General features: G+C 45.1%; 6 protein-coding genes across 6 annotated transcripts; 2 read left to right on the top strand and 4 right to left on the bottom strand.

Annotated features, from left to right (window-relative positions):
* Nucleotides 1-834: 834 nt before the first annotated feature.
* On the bottom strand, nt 835-6,578 carry AOL_s00097g455 (uncharacterized protein; the record flags this gene model as incomplete). The annotated part of the gene is made up of 3 exons (XM_011126288.1): nt 835-925; nt 1,060-6,129; nt 6,190-6,578. The coding sequence occupies 3 exons, from the start codon at nt 6,576-6,578 to the stop codon at nt 835-837; spliced, it is 5,550 nt and encodes a 1,849-aa protein (XP_011124590.1).
* Nucleotides 6,579-6,915: 337 nt separating this feature from the next.
* On the bottom strand, nt 6,916-9,731 carry AOL_s00097g456 (uncharacterized protein; the record flags this gene model as incomplete). Its single annotated transcript, XM_011126289.1, has 3 exons — nt 6,916-8,336; nt 8,412-9,419; nt 9,521-9,731. The coding sequence occupies 3 exons, from the start codon at nt 9,729-9,731 to the stop codon at nt 6,916-6,918; spliced, it is 2,640 nt and encodes an 879-aa protein (XP_011124591.1).
* Nucleotides 9,732-12,005: 2,274 nt separating this feature from the next.
* On the top strand, nt 12,006-12,584 carry AOL_s00097g457 (uncharacterized protein; the record flags this gene model as incomplete). Its single annotated transcript, XM_011126290.1, has 1 exon — nt 12,006-12,584. The coding sequence occupies one exon, from the start codon at nt 12,006-12,008 to the stop codon at nt 12,582-12,584; it is 579 nt and encodes a 192-aa protein (XP_011124592.1).
* Nucleotides 12,585-12,805: 221 nt separating this feature from the next.
* Nucleotides 12,806-13,589, bottom strand: AOL_s00097g458 (uncharacterized protein; the record flags this gene model as incomplete). Its single annotated transcript, XM_011126291.1, has 2 exons — nt 12,806-12,896; nt 12,961-13,589. 2 exons carry the CDS (start codon nt 13,587-13,589, stop codon nt 12,806-12,808), a joined length of 720 nt encoding a protein of 239 aa, XP_011124593.1.
* A 3,055-nt stretch (nt 13,590-16,644) lies between these two features.
* AOL_s00097g459 (uncharacterized protein) lies at nt 16,645-18,110 on the bottom strand (the record flags this gene model as incomplete). Its single annotated transcript, XM_011126292.1, has 3 exons — nt 16,645-17,072; nt 17,132-17,874; nt 17,938-18,110. The coding sequence occupies 3 exons, from the start codon at nt 18,108-18,110 to the stop codon at nt 16,645-16,647; spliced, it is 1,344 nt and encodes a 447-aa protein (XP_011124594.1).
* A 120-nt stretch (nt 18,111-18,230) lies between these two features.
* AOL_s00097g460 (uncharacterized protein) lies at nt 18,231-22,795 on the top strand (the record flags this gene model as incomplete). Its single annotated transcript, XM_011126293.1, has 6 exons — nt 18,231-18,473; nt 18,561-18,662; nt 18,729-18,969; nt 19,277-20,114; nt 20,178-22,558; nt 22,674-22,795. 6 exons carry the CDS (start codon nt 18,231-18,233, stop codon nt 22,793-22,795), a joined length of 3,927 nt encoding a protein of 1,308 aa, XP_011124595.1.
* Between the last annotated feature and the right edge of the window lie 1,357 nt (nt 22,796-24,152).

Genomic DNA, 24,152 nt, shown 5'->3' on the forward strand with positions numbered 1-24,152 from the left:
GTCACCGCTGGTTGTTTCTTTGATTTGTGTCACGACTGTATGCCCATTTCCAATGTTCACCTTTATCAACTTCATGTATGTAGCTAGGACCTATTATTATTTTTCCTTTTTAGTTCCTTTTCTCTTACTCTTTCTATCTTTCCTATCCTTTCTCCTCACCTTTCCCCTCACCTCCTCCTCCTCCTCCTCCTCCTCCTCCCTTCTCTTCTTTCCACTCTCTATCAATCTTTCTTTTCAACCATTGAAGGATGCCCCTCCATTATTTTACCCCCCTTTTCCCCCCTTTGCGACGTTATCATTCCTATTCTGCAGAAAGAGGAAGACATATTTTTTTGTTTTACAAAAAAAAAAAAAAAAGAACAAAAAAACACAACCGCCTATAAGCTACGTAGCCCCCGCGCGAAAATTTTTTTGATAAGAGCATCTTGTTAAAGAAGGTAGTAAAATAAAAAGTTATACAGGGGGGCAGTATATATATACAAACATTTATATACGCATAACGATATTAATATATTGCAATGTTATCATGCATGCATGGGGAAAGTTCATGAATTCGAAGAGGAGGAATTGAGAGTGGAGATAGAGGAGAAAAACTGTAGTATACATATATATCTTTCTTTTTTCCCCATTTAATGCGTACCATCTGCGGTTGGGTTATATTATATCATGATATCATGCGAATTTTTGAGACGGGTTGCTTTTATATTTATAAGTTTTAAGATCTTAAGATGATATCGATATTGATCATTTCATATAATTATTCTTAGTTCTTGTATAGATTTTGAACCAAAAGCGAGTCGAATTCTAGATCGATATAGATCTTCAATTAATTATTTAATTTGCAAGTTTATCAACGTTTAGCTCATAGAGGGAGTGGAGAATAACCCCCCGTAGAATAAGCTGCTCGCGAGCAAGGAATAATTCACTAGGCGTTGTCAATACTAAATAATTGAATACAATATTAATTTACAAATAATCAAAATCTCTACGATATCATTACATGAAATGCTCGTCCCATCATACCATCTTATACACACACTAGTTGACCAGTCCACTTACGTCAACAAAGTCTCTAGTTTCTCCCCATAATACTCTTCAATCTTCACAATCAACTTCTGCACCTCCCTCTCGACCTCTTCCACATCATCTTCCATCAACTCCGCGATAGCCGGCATAGTTTCCGGCAACAGTCCTATCCACTCTTCTTTATGCCTCTCATACAACTCCTCCATCATCTTAATCGCCACAAGTCTCACATCAGCGTCTTCACTTCTCATTGCCTTCAGAACAGCGGAGTTGATAATCTTGTCGTGGTCATCAGTATGCGCTGCCATCGACAATTCACCGACGGCTTGGACGACAAGAGTTGATATTGGGAGATTTTCTTCCTCTTCACCACCATGCGCGAGTTCCAATTGTCCCATTAGAACTGGTTGGATTTTTTCGAAATTTGTGGGGCTCTGCCAGAACTCGTCCTGATCGTTTGCAAAGCTCTTGGTCAAGGAAGTAATCACTAGTGAATACAACTTCTCAACACCGGCTTTCTCGGCCTCGGCGAGCTCCTTGACGGACTCCAGGAATCCAATGGCATTATCCAACACGTGAGAGTAGTAGTTGGTAACAATAGATCCCAGTCCTTCCAAAAACGTGTTGAAAAATCCATAGAAAGTCTGTAGCCTCCTATTCTTCCTCTCTTCCACATTGTCTCCGCCAACCTCGCTAGAAAACCTTAGCAATCGGCCAAAGAAAGGCCGGAAGACCTTGTCGTTAAGCTTGAACACCATCTGCAGCATAGCCTTATACATCAACTCTTCGACCTCTCTAACCCCCTCTTCGTCTGCTAAAGGTAGCACAAGATTCCGGACATCAAAAGATAGAAGGAAGACCTTGAAGAGCATGTCCTGGATAGGTCCAAACTCTGACTTAGGACAAAGTTCGATCGCCTTGGCTAGTAGAGTGAATAGCTGCTTCAACGCCGGTACACCGCACTCTGTGGCGGTCGTCCAGGTTCCTAGTACAGCTTTCACTAAAGGCTTGGTAGCAATCTTCTTAGCTACTGCGGAGAGTAATTCAGCGCGGACAGTAGGTGCTGTAGTCAAATGTCCAGCTATATCCTCATCCATATCTTCGTCATCACTAACTTCATTCAGTTGGAGCCCTTTCAGGGCGGCTTGGTAAGAAACCTTAAGCATTCTCTCGAGATAACTCTGCATGAAATTCGGTATCGTCTTGACAAGGTCCTCAAGCAGTGGGCACACCGCATTATGAACCAGGAACATTGGTGTCTCCTGCTCGAGTTCCTTCTCGAGCAATGCCAAAGCTGGGGGTGCGATCTTGGGTAGGGCCGGAATAATTCGACCACCGAGACATTTCGTCATAGAGATCAAACAAAGTATGGAGAGGACCTGCAACCCTTGGTCGTCGCTTCCGAATGCCTGCTCACCAGTAATAGTGTCGAGGAGGTTAGCGATTGCGTCTTGTTTCTCTTTGCCATATTTGTCAGTGATAACAGTAACGCAAGAAACCGCCTCCGCCCTAAGGTTGAGAGGCGCGGAACCGTCTTGAAGAAGACAGGCCAATTCAGGCAAGAAGTCCAATGCGGCGTCTTGAGATGACTTCTTTGTTTCTGATGTAATTCGCGACTTGAAAGTTGCCAAGATACCGGTACGGTAGGGCGAAGCCGCATCCTTGACCAACTCGCCCGTGATAGTGACGAAAAGTGGAATTGGAAGTAAGTCAAGAAGAGCCTTGAGGCACGATTCCGCTGCTGTATAACAGTTAGTCTCCCCCTCGAGTTCGCGATATTGACTGGAAGCCTCACCAGTAGCAACCTTTCCTCCCCACTGACCCGCCTGCAAGCACTGCTTCACGGCATCTACGAAACATCCTTTGAGTACAACGACTTCCTCTCCAGCCCCCTTTTGTGCACTCGACACCAAGTTCTTCAACTTCCTCGATCCGAGGATCACGCTCAGTAACTCCAAAAGCGCGGTAACAACCTCCGCTCTCTTCGCTTCGCTCATTTGCTTCTCCTTGAAGATTTGGAGAGTCTGTTTTTTCGGCGAACCTCCCGCCAAATCCACACAAACTTCCAAGTACTTCACAAAAGCTCCCATTTGTTCGCTGGCTGGGAATCCGGCACAGAAATTCTCACAAAACTCAGCGATCGTAACTGCCATGTGTCTCCCTGCCATTTTCTCTTCATAGCATTTCTCACCAAGCAAAAGCAGTAGAGCATGGAGGTATTCGTTAGTCCCCATACTCTGGCTCAACGATAGATACATCTTCATCCTTCGGTGAGCAGGGACATGTTGGAATGCCGCTACGAAGTTAGACATGATTTCCGATACACCGGCTTCAGGATCCTTAACATGACCTCGTCTTAAGGATTCCAGGAGTGGTGGAATGACTCTATGAATAGTCTGTTCAATAACATGAGCAGAGTACTCATCATCCTGACTGAGGACATTAGCTCCCATAAATGTGAAAATTGGCATAACACTATGGAGAACAACGTCTGGCGCAGTATCTGCAAGAGTGGCGATGAGGAGAAGTGCGCTGTTCTGAAGTTGAGGGCTCGATGTAGACCGTATGCAATTAACAATAAGATCGGCTCGTACACTGTTCGTGTCGAGAACTTGGCCTGGATGTTGTTGTTTATAGCCGGTAACTATAGCAGTGAGGCAGCTGAGCAGAACTTGGATCATGTAGTCGCCACCCACTGGGGCTGCTTCTGCGTATTCCAAGGCCCTCCCGAGAACCGTAAACATTAGTGGGAGAAGATCTGGGAAACGCTCAGGCAGATCCGCTTCCAAGAGCTCAAGCACGATGGTAAGCTCCTTCATATGTTGTGGAAGTCGAGCCTCAACCTCTCGGCTGAATGACCTTTTCCTTCTGGCATTCGAGCGGAGGTTGTCGGCTGGGTGGTCGGGTGTAACTTCGTTAATAAAGGCAGTGTATATTTCAGATGTAAGCGTGACGTTCCTCAGGATCTGAAGTGCTTCTGACGAAACAATGTCATGGAGGTCGGGCTGTCTAGTTCCAACGATCAGCTTGATCAAGGACATGGCCAAAACAGGCTTGACTTCTGCCCGGAGGCCATCATTCCACAGTTTTTGTAGTCTGGCAGAAGCCTTGGAAGCAAATTCTTTCTTTCCGGGATCAGTAGAGCTGGATTTGATAACAGCGACCAAAGCGTTCACTCCATCTCCATGGTCCTTGACATCGACGCCATTGATAAGCTGGTCCTGGAATTTTTGGATTTCCACTGGCGCAACTCCGGACACCTCCTTCGTCTCCACTGCCTTCTTCCACCATACAAATAGCGGTAGGAGTAAGTCAGTACGTGTGCTTCCAGAAACTCCGTTGATCAAGGACAGTAATGCGGTCTTGATATGCAACTGAGGCGTGCTTAAAACATGGCTAGCAATATATGCCAGAATGCTCTTCTTTATAGCAGTCTTCAGAGAGCCCACAGCTGTCGCAAAAGACCTAATGATCTGAGTGCTGTCAAGCATGCACCCTTCAACTCCTGACGATGATATCGCATCAACGAACTTGTAGAGCTCCTCGAAGGATATCCATTTAACCTGTTCGCTAGAAGGCCCATAGATATCCTTCTTAGCCCATACCTCCGGCGTAGTTGACTTGCGAGCCTTCTTGTCCACAGATTTATACTTGGCGTAAATTGCTGCTATGCAAATAATCGCCGCTCTTCTCACCCGCTGGGAGGCATCAAGGAGAATGGCCATAAGATATGGCAGAAGTGCTTGGTAATCTGCAACATCGGCATTCTTAATATCTTCCTTCAAAACTTCCAAGGCAGCCTCTTTGGCGACTACGGGGAAACCGTCTAACGAGAACCGAATAATAAATGTTGTTCGGAGAGTCGACGATGCTAAGACTGGGTGGGAGAAGAGCGCCGGGACTAGCTTCTCTTTATTCGCGGCAGCAGCAAGAAGTGCTTGACAAAGCAACGGATAGAGTGTCGATTCAACAGACTGCAGAAACGAGACTTCCTTAGTCGTCTCGGGGAGTGCTGTGATTGTGGCATCAAATTTCTCCTGGATTTTTGGTTCCTGCGCTTTCAACTTCTCTTCGTCTGACGATTTCGACTCGGGGGCAGCCTCAATGCTCTTCATCTCGCCCTGCGGATCCTCCACAAGAACCATACCTAAACTCAGTTCCAATCTCTCTAGCTCATCATCCCGGCCCTTCAATACTTTAATGAGGACTTCGTTCTCCTTGAAAACACCCAATAAATCTTTCAAAGGTCCTTCAGCTCCACTGGTCTTCAAAACTGCTTCAATAAGACTGTGCATAATAGCTTCTTTCTGACCTTCCGTAACTCTTCCCTTCTCAAAAATAGCCTTCACAAACGAGCAAGACTTAAAGCCCCACAATTTCTCAGTTTCCACAACGGCCAAACACAGCCCCACCGCCAATTTATCGACCCTATACTTCTCTCCCAAAGCTAGTAGCTTATCTGCTACATTCTCCACCTTCAAAAATGCTACTGCGACCCCAGCGGGCGCAACAGGCGCGAACCCCTCCCTTTGCTGACTCAAAAGCGACAAAGCAGCAATCGCAGGCGCTACAGTTTCAGCACTCCAGCTAGCAGCCACACTCTCCATAGTCGCACAGAGAACACTATCTTCCAGGACCACCCGTGAAGCCAACAAACTTAACAACATGTATGTCCCAATCTGGAATTCCGACATGCGTTTGCCAGCCTGTAGCGAATCGGCAATAATAGGGAGCATCTGCCTAGCCACATCATCCTCAGTAATACCAGTTCGAGATTTTGTCGCGGTTCGGTCCAACATGGCGCCTAGGGTTTCGACTGATAATGCAGACCAGAAGCGGGCCAGGGTAGCATGGCCGTACCCTGCCTTGATGATGGAGGTTACATGCTGGGCGAGTAGGTCGAAGACCACTGGACGGGTAGTGAGACTTTGGATCAAAACTGAACGTGGGATAGGGGTGCCAATTGATTTGCGGTATGATGTCAAAAATTTGAATGCATCCGGCAATGGTTGTGGAAGGATTGATAGCAACCGAAGGAAGAATGGATGTTGGTGATACGGCAAAAAGGTAAGGATCAATAATGAGCTATTGTGGTAGTGTACTCTGTAGTATCGCGTTAGTATATCATTGTGATAGACGAAGTAGACTCAGCGAGAGCTTTACCTGAACCGCCTAACCAGCCATTCCAAAGCCTTCACCCCACTCTTAACCAAAGCCCATGCTCCCAACAGCCCCAGGAAACTCTTGACATTCTCATCAAGTTTCTCATTGTCTGCTTTGCTCAATGTGTCTCTATCAACCGTAACACTCTGTTCGCTGAATAAGGATCTTTCGAAGACCGCAAATCGTCGGTCAAGCGAGCAAAGTTCTTCAAATCCCTCGTAACAGATGGAATATATGGTATCAAAATCCTGTGTAGCCGCATGTTCTGGGGTAAATAGCAGCGATACGGAATGGAGTTTTCGAAGAGCCTTTGGGTCGACAGTCGATGAGAGGGTGGATGGACGGTTCTTCTGCAGGGACTGCAGCTGCGAGGCAAGCGTCGACGCCATTATAGCAGGTATTGGTATTGGTATCGCACTTATAAGATTTTTATTATAGTCGAAGTGTCAGTACCGGAGTATGCGATTCGAGCGGTATCGAATGCGACAGTTAAAAGATGGAATCGCAGCTCGATGCCATAGATGGAAGCAACCTAGTCACGGTCAAGAAACTGAAATGTTTGGCGAAAGGTTTTGGTTTGCAAAAAAATCTGAATTTTTTATTTTTTGGTTTCGCGGGCGCAACCGAGAAGGACGATCCCTGTTATAGAGCTAATCCTAAATAGGAAATTTCTAAATACCACATCTTCAACACGCCTTCATGATCATGATCATGCATCATGCATCATCATGTTGTCCAATTCAAGATCCAGACTGTGATGAGAACCCATGCCGCACGTAACCCCCCGTTCGTTGGAAATCGCTCTAGAGGGCCACCAGACGACTGCAATGGTTGCTTTGAATCTCCAAGCTCAACATCATTTTGACCATCTCCGCTCACCATTTCCACAGCATCAGTATCAGTCTTCTTCCTATCTTGTAACTCGCCCGCCGTAATAGGCTCCGTACGGAATCCCAGAACCCAATTCACTATCGTCTCTCGGGTGTCTCCTACCACCCAACAGAGATATCCAAATACTAACGTCCAGAAACCCCAATTCCAATTAACGCCCACATCATTGAATCCCCAAAACCCCAGATCCAAAACTGCTTCTCCATCCGCTGATAGCCAAAGGTGATTCATCATCCCCAGAACTGCAGCTTCCATATTTCCCAGCCAGATAAAAAATTCACTCTGTCTGACTCCGCCCCCAGTAAGCCAAAGCCTGATGACTCCAAAAAATGCGACCCTGGCAAGCGATGTACAGTTATGCCACTCATCCAACCAATCGAAACCTTGCACCTTCAGGAGGCAATATAGTAGACCAGAAAACAAAGCTAAGTAACCTGCATAACGCTCATTCCGGATCCTGTCATTTCCCCTCGAGAGTAAGAACACATTGGCATAGACCCAACCTATTCCCATCCCTAGGTATGCTGCTCCCATATGTTTGAAACCCAACTGTTTCACTAATTCGCTATCCCACTTAATCGCGCAGAGCACTTCAAGCGCTTCCAAGACCCTTTTATGAACTCCAAGCGCCCCAAAGAACACCGTGACTAGAATCACAGAAATAACCAGCTTCCCCATATACCATTCCACGTCCTTGTTACCCCAGGAGCGTATCCTAATCGTCATATAAACTATCACAAACCAAAATGAAAGCAGAGCTGGTACTCGGTAGAGTAAATACTCCGTTCGCATAATAAAAACTGTTGGTAAGGCCACATAGTTTATAGCCAAGAGTTTCCTAGGGAAATACAAGCTTCCGTTCCGGGAAGCATTCGTCGCAAGAAGTGAAATCGTCCATTCGAGTGAGTTCAAAAATATTAGGGCGAATGTTGAGAACTCAGTTGATGCCCCAAGGTATGAAGAAACCAAGTGGATCGCAAGCGCTGCACCTTTCCATTCAGTTAAAACCCGTTTGTCCAATTCCCAACCTACCGTAGTCGATGTAGGTTTTCGTAAAGTGAAGACCCCAATAACGAAGACAAAAAGGAGAGCTTTTTGGAATTTTGCAGGAGACCATAGCCGTTCTGTATGATAAAAGATTGGTGACCTATCTGCAAAAAGGCAAAGGACTAAAACGAGAGCTAGGCGCCAGAGTCTTCTTAACACCTCCTTCTCTGGCCCAAAACGATAAATCAACCTTGCTAGGTAGCTTATCTCTATATAAAAGTTATAAGTTAGAACAAGCTTGAAAACTGGGGGACTTTCGTATATGTATCGATCGGAAGACGCACGATTACTTTGTAGCTTCGGGTTATACCACCACAGCCACCCCCTCAGTGCTAAAATCACCAGTAATCCCCGAAACACCATGAAGCTCTGCAACCAAGTTAGACTTAGCGGCAATGTACAGCAATCACTTGGGAGATTTTCTCCCAGTTGCTTTAACACGTTGTTGCACCTTAGCCCCAATACCATATCAACTCTTCTCGCCGCCACCTCCTCCAACAATTCTATTCCATCTTTTTTCGTCTCCTTCGAGTGGTATTTACTGTAAACATGATTCGAAACCACCAGATCCACTTTGTCATCCGACGAAACTTTCCACGCCCTCACTAAATCCATTCCCTGGATGGTGGCTATCGAGTTTAGATATTTATTCATATCAAGCGCAACCGACGGCATTAGGCTCTTCCTAACATCTGGCTGGAGCTTCTCCCACGCTGGGTGTTCGACTGGCGCAAGCATCAGCGTATCTTTGCCGCCCAAAAATGTTGGGCGATCACCCCATCGCATATGGCTTGTAACACGGTCCACGGCTTCTCGCCATACCCGGAGTGGATTTTCGTCGAACCCTCGTTCTGCGAACCGTATTCCCGCACCGACTATAAAGAGAGCCGGTGGGTCATAATTTCCGCCTGCCTGATATCCAGGCAAAAGCGTGCCATTTTTCCAAGGTTCCAACTCCTCGGCTAGTCGTGTAGAGTTTAAGTATGGGTCCCATATAAATTCGACTGTAACACTATTTAACCCTTCACTACTGAACTTCCTGTCAAGTTCTCCCCAGCTGGTCCCTGGTTGCAGTTTATCAACTGTAGCGTAGTACAGGGACTGGATGCCCTGGTCCCCAACAAATAGGATTCGACGCTTTGGTAGGCATGTAGTTATATCTCTTCTACTATAATCGTGTAATAGGCATCCAAAAGGCTGCCAGGTCCGAAGTGGGTCTGTAGTATTTGAATCAGACTCCAACCAGCGACCTTCGTTTGTTATTGCAGCGCATTTGTAAGGATCTCTTTCGTCTTCGGAATATATTAGCCCAGCTACCCGAAAATAAAACTACTATTCTTCAAGTATCAAAACTTCAGTCAACAACAGAAGGTAGCCTTGTAGCTTCACATACTCGTAGTATCATATCTTACCGCCGTCAAGAAAAGCAATGTGATGATCCCGAGCACGGCAAGCACATTGAAAATCTTTTGGATAATAACATTCGTTCTTGCTCGCTCATTTTCGTAGTCCTCTTCAGAATCCGGTCTCCGAATATACTTCGGTGGAACGCGAGGAGTAGTCAGCGCTACCTGTTTGTAGCGTCTAGGCCGTTGGTGATCCATTGCATTGCATTCACGCCCGGTGCATGTGGCGTCGACTTATAGGCTGATGAGCTAGATGCTAGTAGAAAAGGAATTGGGTTTCGTATGAGAAGACCAGCCATTAAGCCGGGTATGTAGGTATGTAAACGATTCTAAGCAACGTGCGCAACCGCCGTAGCCAATATTTATGTTAAGAATCCCGGAATGGCGGTGCCGCTGATCCAGACGCGCATTGCAGATAGCTAACAAGCTGGGCAACGCGGCGTTCCACCCAATTTTGTGGTAGACGAAATATCACAAATGTGAAATGACAGGGGTCTTAATAATTAATTGGCTTAACTCCTGATCTAGAATCGGTCTAGATTCAGACATCGTGGACCTGACAGGTGACAAAACTTCTCTAGAATTCGAAATATATTCGCTTTAAACTTATAATTATACCTTAAGGTCAGAATTTAGGCGTATTCATGACACCACACACTCCATTCATAATTTACCAGCCATCGAGATCAACCCCCTAAAATTAAATGCAAGTAAATAGTTCATTATCTAACAAATAAAATTAGAGATTGATATTGGTTATAGTACTAGTATATTGCAGCCTGCTTGATATTAGTGATAATACTGTGATAGTGTCATGTTATACTTTCAAATCGATAGATTTAATATTAATTTCCCATTCCGTTCGATGCAGAACTAAAACCGAATGAACTTCAGCGCAGTCTTTCCGGTGGCTTCCAGAAAGCAGTGTAAAATACATTAAAATAATGCCCATATGTCTAGGCTCGGAAATCTATAATCATTATAAGTTCTAGTGTGTGTAGCGATATCTATAGATATATATAGCAATGTATTTGGAGACATATAAATTTAATCAGTTTACTGCGGGTAAATATACTTTCTAACAGGTACGAGTGGGCACCACAATATATCCTATGAAATCCGGCCTTAAGACAATGGATTACGAAATATCTAACACATATAAATGTACACCAAGATCCATAGAGCTATTAAAGGGAGAAATTTGAGGGTTGTAGTTAAATTCAGATCTCTGAAGGAAAGCACTTCAGGCTCGACGACCATCGGCCATGACAATATTAATAATAATATATGTAGCCTTCAGGCTACAAAGATCCAGCAGAAGTTTTTAAACCCAATTATAACAAAACAATCCGTAAATTTCACATACGAAGGAGGCCCCCGCATCTCTGTACAACAAGTCAATACTATTGTCGTATTTTACTTAAGAGCCAATTATATGTTTGTGAAGTTATCGTGGGAAGCCAACTTAACGGGCTTTTTTTGGGGCAATTTATCAACCAACTGAATCGATAAAACTTGTTGAACTTTGTTGCATTTTCAGCGTGGTTAAGCCCATACAAAGTTCGAACGTCTCGACTTCTTCGTGTAACGTTAACATGGACATGGGAACCAATTCGAGATGTCCTAGTCATATATATATGACAGTTGGTTGTTTACCCAGACCCTGCCCGCTTTGTACATGTCCATATTAATCCCTAAGATTGCAAGATGGATGTGCCTCTCAGAATAGACTAAGGCTCGGGTGGCGGAGACTATCCGTGAATGTGGCAACCCAACTAGCTCGCGGGCCCTCGTGTGGAACTGCCATGCTACCTAGCCATGGATATAATGCTCGAAACCCCGTTCTCAAACTCATCTCCGTCCCTGTTAGCATAAACTTCGTCCCTACCGTCGTAAGAACATATATTGGCCTAGAAAAAGAAAATGGATGAAACGTTAACTTCTACCCCGCCCCCATCCGCCTCTTGTTCAACTTGCCAAACACTACTTCACAAAGTCCAGCTTTCAAGTGCCCAAGAGCTAAATGAAAAACTACATTCCTTCGATGAAAAGGATACTGAAAAGCGCACATCGGCCCTTCATTACAAATCAGAGTGCTGCGGACGTTATGTTTGTTTCTTATGTATATCGGTTCGTATTCCATTTTATAATCGAACCCGCATTATTCCAGGAACAGTAATTACTGACATGATATCAAACGGATAAAAAGAAAAATCCAAGGTTCATTACGTATTGTGAGTATCGAAGAGATCTATCCACCCTCATTAAACCTGCAAAATAGAAACCCCCCCCCCAAGTAAGCAGAAGAATGCACAAAGTTAGAAAAACAAAAACAAAATTATCAACCAGAAACTCCAGCGAATTGGGAACAAAAGCACAAGGGGAATCAAGGGTCGCTAAATTATAACAAAAGCCTCCATAGATCCAAGCAAAAAAAGAGACTTCCAAATACTAACAGTGATGAAAATAAAAATGCCAGGCCCTTTCTGCCCCATAAAACGCCCCAAAGGAAACCAAGAGACCGACACAGAAATCAAATTAGAACCCCCTTCATACACACTAAGTAACATTCCGCCGTCTCCGCCACCATACTCCACTGATCCTCCCGAGACGATCAATTCTTCCAACTCATTATTTCACTACCTTCTTCCCAACGACTCTTTAGTATCCATATCGTTCCAGTATTCCATTCCGTCCCAGATAATCCGCTCTTATAACCGGCTATATTCAGACTCACTGCTCGCCGGGCGGAATCATATCCTCATCCCCAGAGCCTATTATAGTGGGCCGTCACTTTCACCTAGCCCGGTGCAATCCGAAGAAGGGAATGTGTTAAAGAGATTCCAGATTCGAACGAAGTGTGTGGAATATGATATCGCCAAAGTATATCTAGATGAAAGCGCGTGGGACCTTGAAAAAGCGATTGAAAAATGGACTGCTGATGAGCGGTGGGAATCTTTGAACGGTGGGATGAGCTCAAGGGTGAGAGCTGGGAAGGCAAGGCCGAGTAACACCGGGTCTCTGGGGCTGCGGAAGGGGTTTCTTCGGTAGTTGCGTGTCGGAAATGGTTATGCTGGTGTTCTGGTGTATCCGCAGGTGTATTTTGAATCCAAAATTTTGTTGATTGAGCGATTCCAGTTGACTCCGTAGGTCCCAAGCTCTTGCTAAATAAATTGACATTTCATCATCCTTTCCATTTCCAACGCCAGATTGTGATAAATATTCCGAAAATGCTAAATCGAATCCTTAAAGAAGACATTGAACAAAAGTAATCAAGACTTCTTCGTCAACACTGCCTTTCCACCCAAGTAGGCTATGCCATCCTCTCCCATCTTCAATTCTACATCGTAAACCAGTACATTTCTACGGAGTACAGTCTGTTAGAATTACCTACCAGGCCGAAGGGGTGGCGTATTATAACACATACCGATAAGGACTTGCGGTAAATAGCCTCTTAATCCTTGAACAGACATCCGCTGCACTAACCGCATCACCTTTCCCCGCAAAACACGTCATCTGGAGTACCAAATCACCCTCTTGGTTGTTCCAATAACATCCCTTTAATCGAATCTTGACCCCTTTCATCGGTGGGTCAGTGCAGCTTTCCGTCCAAAAGAAAGTTTTCGAGAGCCAATCCTCAGTGACACTTCCTTCGGGCCACCAGGTTCCGTCGGAACGCTTATCGAGCCTTAATTCATCGGTAGGGCGTGTCCAAAGATATGACATTGTGAGCGAGCGAAGGAGTTTATGCGTCCCGCAGGTATATCTCGTAGATTTAGATAAGGAAACCGGGAGAGGAATTAACGGATCAGGGTATGAGAATCGCGTGCGGCGAAGCGATTTTGAAATGTAAGATTCCCATAGGTCGGAGACTTGCCGGAAGACATCTTGGTCTTCCCAGGCGCAAAGGGAGAGAATTTCGAGGATGATTTCAGGAGGAAGATCGATACGACGAGATTTGTGAGATGGGGAAAAACTAAGAGGCGGTATTGTGAGATCAGTGGTGGAAGACGATGGCGTCGAGACGTCGAGCTCCATTTCGACGTCGGAGTCCATGGTCAACGGTTGGCGATGGCGATGGGGTGCACCGGGTGTTGTCTTGGAGGCAGGGGGGTTGCCAAGTTGTTGAGGGTATTGGAGCCCGTCGATGTTGGAGAAAAGGTAAATAAAAAAAGTTATCGAGAGATTGAGTTTTGGAGTGAGCGAATTCAAAAGGTCGCCGGGTAAAGAGGAAGAATCTCGACGAGGCAAGGATAGAATATGATAAGAGGATGCAGTCGGGGCGGGAATTCGAATTCAAATGCAAAAGGCTGTGTCGTGTGTTCGTCAACAGTTAAGCAAGCAAAGCAACTGCAGGGCAAGCTGGCTGCACTGCGTACTGCACTGCACTCCACGCACCACCGTTGCACTGTTGGAGGTCTACAACGACGGTGGCGGCATGCAAAGCAAAGCGACTGCAGTCCTGTCAACTTTTGTTAATTTGATGCAACGTGGAGTTAAGCTTGGGGGAATATCTGAGCGACTCCGGAATTCGAGTGAAAGTTCCTAGCGGCTGGCTGGGGGTAGGCGGTCGTAACAGAGTAGGCAGAAGGTTAATCCTAGGAAGATGCGGGAAGAAATCGAGTGCGAGGAATGGAGGATCGATGGGATTTCAGATATGTTCGGTTGCTAATTAATTATCACAACGGTTGGATACTGTGGGTACATACGCTGCATGTATGTACTTGTACTCTGTAGTTCTGGGAGAAGATCTCGAGATGAATAGGCTCTGTGCAAAAGAAGAAGGGGTTTACGAAGCCAATTTTAATTAATTCTGGATCTCCTCGTGATGATATTAATATACTCGACTCTAAGATATTTTTTTTTTCGGGGGCCGCCAGCGAAAGGAGGAAATTGAATAAGACGGGAAGCACAGCCTTCACTCGAATTGAATTCAAGACGAGGTCGATACTGACACTAACTTAATTTCCCAATCAGACAGTACCAGGCGACTTCTTCTTTCTCTTATAATCTCTCGGATTCAATGCGTCTGGTGGCCAAGTTCGAGTTCCGCACCTGCACAGGAGCTCTGGCTGAGGACTTGAGCGGACAGTAAAATGCTGTCGTTGGCGATATGTATTAATGCTATGCCAGGCCATGGTCAGCCATGTTTGATGCCGTCTCTGCCCCTGCGCTCAACCACCGGGATGTCCCAGAATGGGAGGAAATCCGCCGGAGTCACGGCTCCCCATCTTTTTGTTTTTTCTCTCTCTTGATTTCTTTCTATTCTCATGCCTACAATTAATAATGTTGAGATACATGTCAATATCGTATTTTCTATTGAATTGGAGTCAAATGTGAAGTTCACCCCGTCGCGGAAGGGAGAACCGCAAGGGCACATCGACTGACAATCACCACTATCGCTTGTTTGGGCTAGCTGCGGCTCTGAAGTGGATCTTGGACATGGCCTCTTCCCTTTGACAACACATAATCCCAGTCTAAGATGTATTTGGGAAGAAATTAATCTGGGAAGGGAATGGTCGATATATCAAAGCAAGGGCCTTATCGCTGGTGCATGATCGATTGCGAGGCGATAGATCTTTGGGGCCTTATGTCGAGGAGTTATATATATCGTCCAACAACTCATCTGTATACGTATTTGTGGTGATATCATGATTCCATGGTTTCATGTGTGTATAGCACGAACCACGTAGCCTTGAAAGAAAACCCGTGGCCCACTTGGGTATTTGCGAAAACGGGACCCCATTGTTGCTAATAAGTTTTAAAGGACTTCTATTGACTAAAAAAAAAAAAAAATTTAATTTAATTTAGAAACCGGTTGCTCGCATTGAGAGGTAACCGATAGACCTTTTTTGTGGCAGACACGGGCATATCGATAGTTACACGACAGTTCTGACCATGAATCTCGTGTATGTACGGTTGACCGTTTTATAAATTTAGTAACCCCTTCGAATAATCGCACTTTTAACTGTTTTTTCATTTGAAATACTCTAAACTAGTTCCCTCCATATGCCTTGGATTATAGTATCTTGATCGAAGGTCGATCTGTTTCCCTTCCTTGATTACCACCAAGTTAGTTTACATATGTATAATTAAATTTGGGAAGCCGACTTCTCAGCATGTAAAGACCGTTGTATTGTTAGATTTCCATTCGGATGCTTTAAGTTTAGAGTATGCATGGTTGAAACCGACTAGTTATGAACATAACATTTGTTTAATATATATATACTATCACTAATAACATAAGAACAGTCCATGATCCTGATGTCAAAGCTGCTACATATACTTACTATTAATTGCAGCCCCGATTCTGCGCTAATATTAATATTGAGAAGCGGAATGATAGCATAATCATGGATTTTCGCCCTAGAGAAAATTTCCTGGGACTTGATTACCAATACAAGGGGGATTTCTTTTAATTAATCAATCAGTTATCGCAGTATCATTGTCTAATGCGAAGATCGATATCGCTGGTGTGGGTTTTGCGTTGAGTGTTATATTTTACATGTTTTCTTGGCACCCGCTATCAAATTTGCTTGCGCGACAAGACTGAATTCGAGTTCCAACCTCAACCTCAACCTCCACCCAAGTTTCATTTTTTTCATCGATTGATAATATTTCCTCCACCAACCAAATTATTTGCGCCTTGCAATGTATATAGTCTAATACAATTACCTTAAACCACTACTTCTCTCGTCCCTGCCTACATATCACTTTTTCCAACCTTGTTCGTTGCGAAATAGCCATTCATTAACATCGATATATCGGCTGATCCGCGTCTTGTGCCTCGCTCGGTCTGCTCCTTTCGCTGGACTTATCTTGAGCTGGATATCCCAAAGTCATAAAGTCTATGGTTTACCATTGACAAGACCCTACGGATAATAGACAATATGAATCTTAATCGTATCAACGATTTTTGAGTACGCTCTCAATCCTTAACTCGCTTCCGTGATTGAACAGCGTAATTTATCTGTTGACATATCCATCCCTCCAAAACATTATTTTGCTTCTGTATCTTTGATTGAATTGGTATGTATTCTATTACATCAATTATAGACAGATATATATCGGTATTTACATGATTCTATTTTGAAAAGATCGAGACGGGCCGTTATTCTACGAGTCCAAGCGCCTCTCCCATCTTTACCGTCTTCCCCTGCTCCACTGTCCATTTGAATCCTTTACCGTCCTTCCTTTCGGGGGCCTCAAATACCAGTACTATCGTACTTCCGAGTCTGAAGCCTCCCATCTCTTCACCCCTTCTTAACGGATGACCTGAAAGCAATTGGGATGCTAATTGGTAATGTGCCTCTGCATACCCGTGGCCTTCAAGGGTATCTGCCTTTGTATCCTTGGTCAAACTGTTCGTACGTAGTTCTCTATCGAAATTTAACACTATACTACCAACGTTGGTGGCACCGACTGGCGTCATTGAGAAAAACCCGTGCTTCCAACGGCCAAGGAGGACGACACGCTCGTTGAGAATGAAGAGGGATGGGAGGAGTGCTTGCAGATAAGGGGAAACAGAGAAGAGTTCGCCTGGTGATAGGGTTAGCTTTTTGGCCAATATGATCATGAAAACATGGGATGATGCGAACCTGCGAAGTGTCTCCTAGTCTCAACAACCCATTCTGTTGGCGAGTGAAATCTATGGTAATCGCCAGGCGCAAGATAGATAACCGCGAAGTAAAGCCGCTTGGGCCCTTCAAGTTGGTTCCTAAACCAACTCGTGCTTTTTGTACCCACGACAGCTGCAACATCCCCCTTCTCCCCAGGTGGTAGTGATTGATCTTCTGCCTTTGCGTCTATGTGGTCTTCAGTTCCAGAGAACAATTCACCGACAGTGTAGGATATTCCATTCATTCTTGCAAATTCTTCATGGCTATCCACAATCTGCCCGCCTGGTGTTGTCGCCTCGGTGGTTCCGTTTTCATTTTCCCCAAATATTATGGCTGGCGAGGAAGGATGGCTTGATGTTTTAGTTTCTCCATGCCCACTAAGCAATGCATCGAGACTATAAGTCATTCCTTTAACATTTTCGACTTTTCCACCTTCTCTGACCTCACCGACCATCAATACTTTTCCATCCGAAGGCGACACCACTGCGGATGATTTGTCGATTGGTCGAACGGCGGGATCGATCTCCCTGTAAAAAAACTCGGCAAGGTTTTTGTAGGATTTTAGGTCTTGGTTCTTGGCTTCGGAGATGTTAACACCGAATATGAAGGCGTAGAGTTTGAAGCCAAATGGACGGAATATGACTGGGAGAGGTATTTCGTTGAATTTGCCCCAAAGACGGGATAATGCCTTGAGAGGGAGAGTGGAGAGAATTTGGACTTGCCTACCAGGCATATCATATTAGTACTAAGATCCCTACAGAGGTCGTAGAGGTCAATTAACATACCAAGGCCCTGTTGGTCGTATCCTTCTCTTCTTCTGAGGGTCATTAGGGTCTTCTTCTTCAGCTATCTGCTTCTCACGGCTCATAACCGTAGAGTAGTGCTTGAATCCAAGATATGTAATGCCCAAACCCACTGGTATTGGCGTCCATTTTATTGGTGTTTCGTCCCATGCCATTTTTAATCTTTGGAAAAAAGATTTCTTAGGGCCCGAGGACGACGAGGAGGAGGAGAAGCAAAGATGTTGGTCAGTTCGATAAAAATTATTCTTGCGAGGTAATATAGGGCGACGGGTAATATGGAGGTTGAGGTGAATGCAGGGTCTGGCCAGCGGCCCGCCGCCCACACGCTGTTGAACGAGTCTCGAAGCCTGTTGCATCGTGATAGTGTCTATGAAGACGAAGATTCCATTGGCCTTGGAGGATTGATTGGAACAAACCCCTTTCTATTTGGGGTTTTATACAGCGGTGAATATGCGACTGGTCGTCTGCGTTCGACGTCATGCGACATGGACATTGAATCCGACAGGGCAGCTTTTAGTGTCGGCTGAAGGCCTGATCGGGGTTAAGCCAACATTTAGTCGGATATAACCCGACGCGACCTTTGGCGAAAAAGTTAACGATTGTAGGAACGACTCACGAAAGACGACATCCACAATCTATCTCGTCGTCGCCATCAACCAGTCCCTAAGGAACAGTTTCACGATACCTCTTATATAGCTGGCATAAAAGTGAACTAACCATGGTACGTAGCCCCCAGTTTCTACCATCATGAGCTCAAGACTAACACATCAAAGGCGACGACCTCGAACTTCTTCCTCTACTCTCTGACGATTCAGCAACCTACCGTCATCACCCAAGCCATCCTCGGCCAATTCTCCGGCCAGAAGCTCCAAGAGATTGTAGTCGCCTCAGGCTCTCGATTGTCCCTTCTCAGACCCGATCCCAACGTCGGCAAGGTCAATACTATCCTCACTCACGATGTCTTCGGTATCATTCGATGTTTGGCCGCGTTCAGGCTGGCTGGAAGTGGCAAAGGTATGTTCTAGCTTTTGTGTCCCTTTATTAGCAATATCTTCTTTCTGTGATTTTCGTATCGCCTTTCAAAGTCAAGAGCATTTAGTGATTTCTTTTAAGGAGAGACACCGGCCTGAAAGAATTCCTTCGTTTATACTCGCGCACGCGCGTGGTTCGTGCTTTCAAGATTCCCGAATGAAGGTGTAAATGTAAGGATTGAGGTTCACTATCTGCTTGGGACTTTGGAGCTGGAGAAAGGGATACAGGTTGAAACGCTGGTTGTGCTGTCAAAACGGGCTGCGGCTAACGATATTCATGTCTATGATAGACTATATCATAATCGGTTCCGACTCTGGACGTATCACAATCCTCGAATACATCCCAACGCAGAACAAATTTAAGCGGCTACATCTCGAAACATTCGGAAAATCTGGGGTTCGCCGTGTAGTGCCCGGACAATACCTTGCCTGCGATCCGAGAGGAAGAGCGTGCCTCATTGCATCGGTGGAGAAGAACAAGCTCGTTTATGTTTTGAACAGAAATGCACAGGCGGAACTCACGATTTCGTCACCACTGGAAGCGCACAAACCCCATTGCCTAGTTTTTGCGCTGTGCGCCCTAGACGTCGGGTATGAGAATCCAATATTCGCGGTTCTTGAAATGGATTATTCCGAAACAGACCAAGATCCGACTGGTGAAGCGTATAGAGAAGCGGAAAAGTCTCTCACATACTACGAGTTAGATCTCGGTCTAAATCACGTTGTGAGGAAATGGTCTGAGCCGGTGGAAAGATCATCAAACTTCTTGCTCCACGTACCGGGAGGGAGTGATGGCCCATCCGGTGTTTTGGTCTGCTCTGAAGATGCTGTTACTTATCGCCATATGAACCAACCGGAGCTGAGGGTTCCAATTCCAAGAAGACGTGGCGCCTGCGAAGATCCAAACAGAAAGCGATTTATCACGTGTGGTGTCATGCATAAAATGAGGGGTGCATTCTTTTTCTTATTACAGAGCGAGGACGGTGACTTATTCAAAGTCGGGTTGGATTTTGATGAAAATTCAGTCGTAAGACTTAGAATTAAATACTTTGACACTGTTCCGATTGCCACTAGTCTGTGCATTCTGAAGAGTGGTTTCCTATTCGTGGCGAGCGAGAACGGCAATCAGTAAGTTTTATTTTATTTCCACATAACTGATTTCTTAAGATATAGTTGCTAATGTGGTTTTAGTCACTTCTACCAATTCGAAAAACTTGGTGATGATGATAACGAGACGGAATTTACATCGGACGACGAAATTAATGCGGCATATTTCTCGCCCCGGCTAGCTGAGAACCTGGCTCTTATGGAGAGTGTGGACAGCATGAACTCTCTTCTTGACTGCCAGATCGCAAATCTAACAAACGACGATGCGCCCCAAATCTACACAATATGTGGAGCCAACGCCCGGTCCTCTTTTAGAACACTGAAACATGGTCTAGAAGTCTCGGAGATAGTATCCTCCGAGCTTCCTGGTGGGCCTGTTGCGGTGTGGACTACAAAACTAGCTAGTCAAGACGAGTATGATGCATACATCGTGCTATCGTTTACTAATGGAACGTTGGTTTTGAGTATTGGAGAAACTGTGGAAGAGGTCACAGATACCGGGTTTTTATCTTCGGCACCAACTTTGGCGGTCCAACAATTAGGAGAGGATGGACTGCTGCAAGTTCACCCCAAGGGTATTCGACACATCCGTGCCGATAGAAGAGTGAATGAGTGGCCAGCGCCCCAGCACAGATCGATTGTTGCCGCTTCCACAAATTCCCGCCAGGTTGCAATCGCCTTATCCAGTGGTGAGATTGTGTACTTCGAATTAGATTCAGATGGGCAACTCGCCGAATATGAGGATAAAAAGGAAATGTCTGGTACTGTCACTTGTCTATCACTTGGAGACGTGCCTGAAGGAAAAATGAGAAGCTCCTTCCTAGCTGTCGGTTGTGATGACAGCACTGTCAGAATCCTTTCATTAGACCCTGACTCGACACTTGAATCCAAATCCGTCCAGGCTCTAACCTCGGCTCCTACAGCGCTGAGGATAATGTCGATGCCTGATTCGGCGGGTGGTGACTCACAACGTTCTACTTTGTTCCTTCATATCGGTCTATACTCTGGTGTCTATCTTCGAACGGTTCTCGACACTATCACCGGTGAACTGACAGACACCAGAACCCGTTTCTTGGGACCCCAACCAGTTAAATTGTTCAGCGTTTCTGCTGCCGGCACGACGGCCATCCTAGCCTTAAGCTCAAAACCATGGCTCGGATACACCAACGGTTCAGGCCAATACCTTCTCACTCCACTCTCCTACCAATCCCTGACCTACGGCTGCACCTTCTCCAGCGAACAATGTCCGGAAGGTATGGTCGGCATTCAGGGAAACAACCTACGAATCTTCACGGTTGAGAAAATCAGTGAAAACCTTCAGCAGGAATCAATCCCTCTAAGTTACACACCCAGGAAGATGGCAAAGCACCCAACAGCACCATACTTCTACGTTGTCTCTTCAGATGCAGATACCCTCTCCCCTGAATCCCGCAATAATCTCATCGCAAAAGCCCAAAACGGGGATTCCACGGAACTGCCACCTTCGGAATTCGGCTACCCACGTTGTGAAGGCCACTGGGCATCCTGTGTCGAAGTAGTAGACCCTATCAACAAAGAAGTAACCCACAAGATCGACCTCGGCGAAAACGAAGCCGCGCTCTCTATTGCCGTTGTTCCATTCTCCAGCCAGGACGACGAACACTTCCTCGTAGTTGGTACAGCAAAGGACCTAGTCTTAAACCCACGTTCCTCCTCTTGCGGCTATGCGCACGTCTACCGTCTTTCCGACGGCGGGAAAACAATCCAGTTCATCCACAAGACCAAACTAGAATACGCCCCGTTGGCCTTTGCCGCTTTCCACGGCCGCCTTTTGGCAGGTATAGGTCAAGACCTTCGAATCTACGATCTAGGAATGAAACAACTACTCCGAAAAACCCAGGCCACCGTCGCACCAAACTTGATCACCGGTCTAACCACGCAGAACAACCGTATCATCGTCTCGGACATCCAAGAGTCCGTTACATACGTTGTCTACAAACAACAAGAGAACAAGTTAATCCCCTTCGCAGACGACATGGTCCCCCGATGGACAACCTGTACCGCACTGTTAGACTACGAATCCGTCGCCGGTGGCGATAAATTCGGAAACCTCTGGGTCGTCAGAGCCCCCCCGAAGGCATCAGAAGAAGCCGACGAAGATCCATCTTCAGGCTACCTCCTCCATGAAAAATCATACCTCCAGGGCGCTCCAAACCGTGTAAACCTCATGTCGCACTTTTTCACACAAGACGTACCTACTTCAATACAGAAGGTTAATCTTGTAGCCGGTGGAAGGGATTGTGTGGTTTGGAGTGGATTACAGGGAACAATCGGGATTATGGTGCCGTTTATTAGTCGTGAGGATGTTGATTTTTTCCAGACTTTGGAACAGCATATGAGGACTGAAGATGCGCCGTTGGCTGGAAGGGATCATTTGATTTATAGGAGTTATTATGTGCCTGTTAAGGGGGTTATTGATGGAGATTGTAAGCTTTCCTCCTTTTTTTTTTTTTTCAATTCCCTCCCGCTTTACCCCGCGCTTTCAGTTTAATTATTTCTCTGGAAATATCTGCTAACAGTTTTGGGTGGTATAATAAATAGTGTGTGAAAGGTTCGCCCTACTTCCGTACGATAAGAAGCAGATGATCGCAGCAGAATTGGACAGAAGTATTCGAGAAGTCGAAAGGAAGGTTGCAGATATGAGGACCAGAGTGGCATACTAAACAAGGCCTCTTTTTTGTGTTTGGGGATAAAGAAAGAAAGAAAGGAGAAGAAAACAAACACCTACAAGGTATTAAACTCGAAATGATGAGGAAGAAGAAGAAGAAGAAGAGAGGAAGTCCATCGTCGAAGAGCCCTTGATATTTTCATACCTAGCCATATGTACTACTAGAATCCCATACGTGTCTCTATCTGTTAACTTTTTTTTTTATTTACGAAATTTATGAGAAAATTAAGGGTTCAGCTTTTTATTTACTGCTACTAGTACGTATACTACTAATATAATACTGTGATCCGCGATGAGCTTTGTGCACATGTGAGGTTAATTAATCGATTAAAGAAAGTTTCTTATATATTATTATTCTATAAAAAGTTATTCATCAGATTTACACGAACGGCCTACTAGATATTTATAAACTAACTCTGGCTATATATCTCATATGCATGAATGACCGGATCGATCAACCAACCAACCAAAGCTGGTACATGCACATATACATTAATACAAAATATCAGTTGTCACAAACTCTGCCTCAAGAGCGCCTATATTCGAGGCTAGTGTTACAAGCAGACTCTACCATCCTTACAAAGAAAAAAAAGAGCCCTCATCGAGCCGAACTCCTCTCCTTTTTTTTCCTTTTTTAATATCAATAATAGGCAAGGGGCGCCATGGAATTGGGAGGGTGGGGGGGAGTTTGAATTACATGTTTATATATTTTCGCATATATGTGGGTTAAGGTGTATGTGTGTGTGAGAGTGAGAGGGAGAGCATGAGTGTTACAGTCCTTTCGATGTCTACATGAATCAATCGTTTACAAAAAAAAAAAAAGAAGAAGAACCGCAGGTCAGTAGAAGGGAAAGGATACGGAAGAATAATAAAATGGATCTAATAAACAAACAGGCCGAAAGGGAAGAGGGAAGAGGGAAGTGGGAGAAGTAAGTTATCAAGGCCTAGGGGGGATCAACCGGGAGAAGAGAGAAGAATAACCAGGCAGGCAGCAAAGCAAAGTGAAGGGGAAAAAAAAACTGCCATGATTCAATAAAAAAGGATACAAGAAGTGTACATGTAAAGTGCGGAGTCCGAGAAACGAAAATTGGAAACAAGAAAAACAAAAGCCCGGGTAAAAAAGAGGATACAAATTTTGTTCAAAAAGGTGGGTGTAAGTGGGGAGGTGAAGGCAGTTTTTAAAAAAGGGCTGGTATTACTAATTTCTTTGCCGGGAAGGGACTACATGATGGGTATAAGGGCTACAAGTTTAGTTTTGTTCACAAGGAAATCTTTGAAGGGTTCTAGGATACATGATTGTGCATTTCGCGTGGTGGGGAATGTTAAATGGGGATACCGATGGGGTAGGATGA

Source organism: Orbilia oligospora (assembly GCF_000225545.1).
Source record: "Orbilia oligospora ATCC 24927 unplaced genomic scaffold scaffold00097, whole genome shotgun sequence".
NCBI lineage: Eukaryota > Fungi > Ascomycota > Orbiliomycetes > Orbiliales > Orbiliaceae > Orbilia > Orbilia oligospora.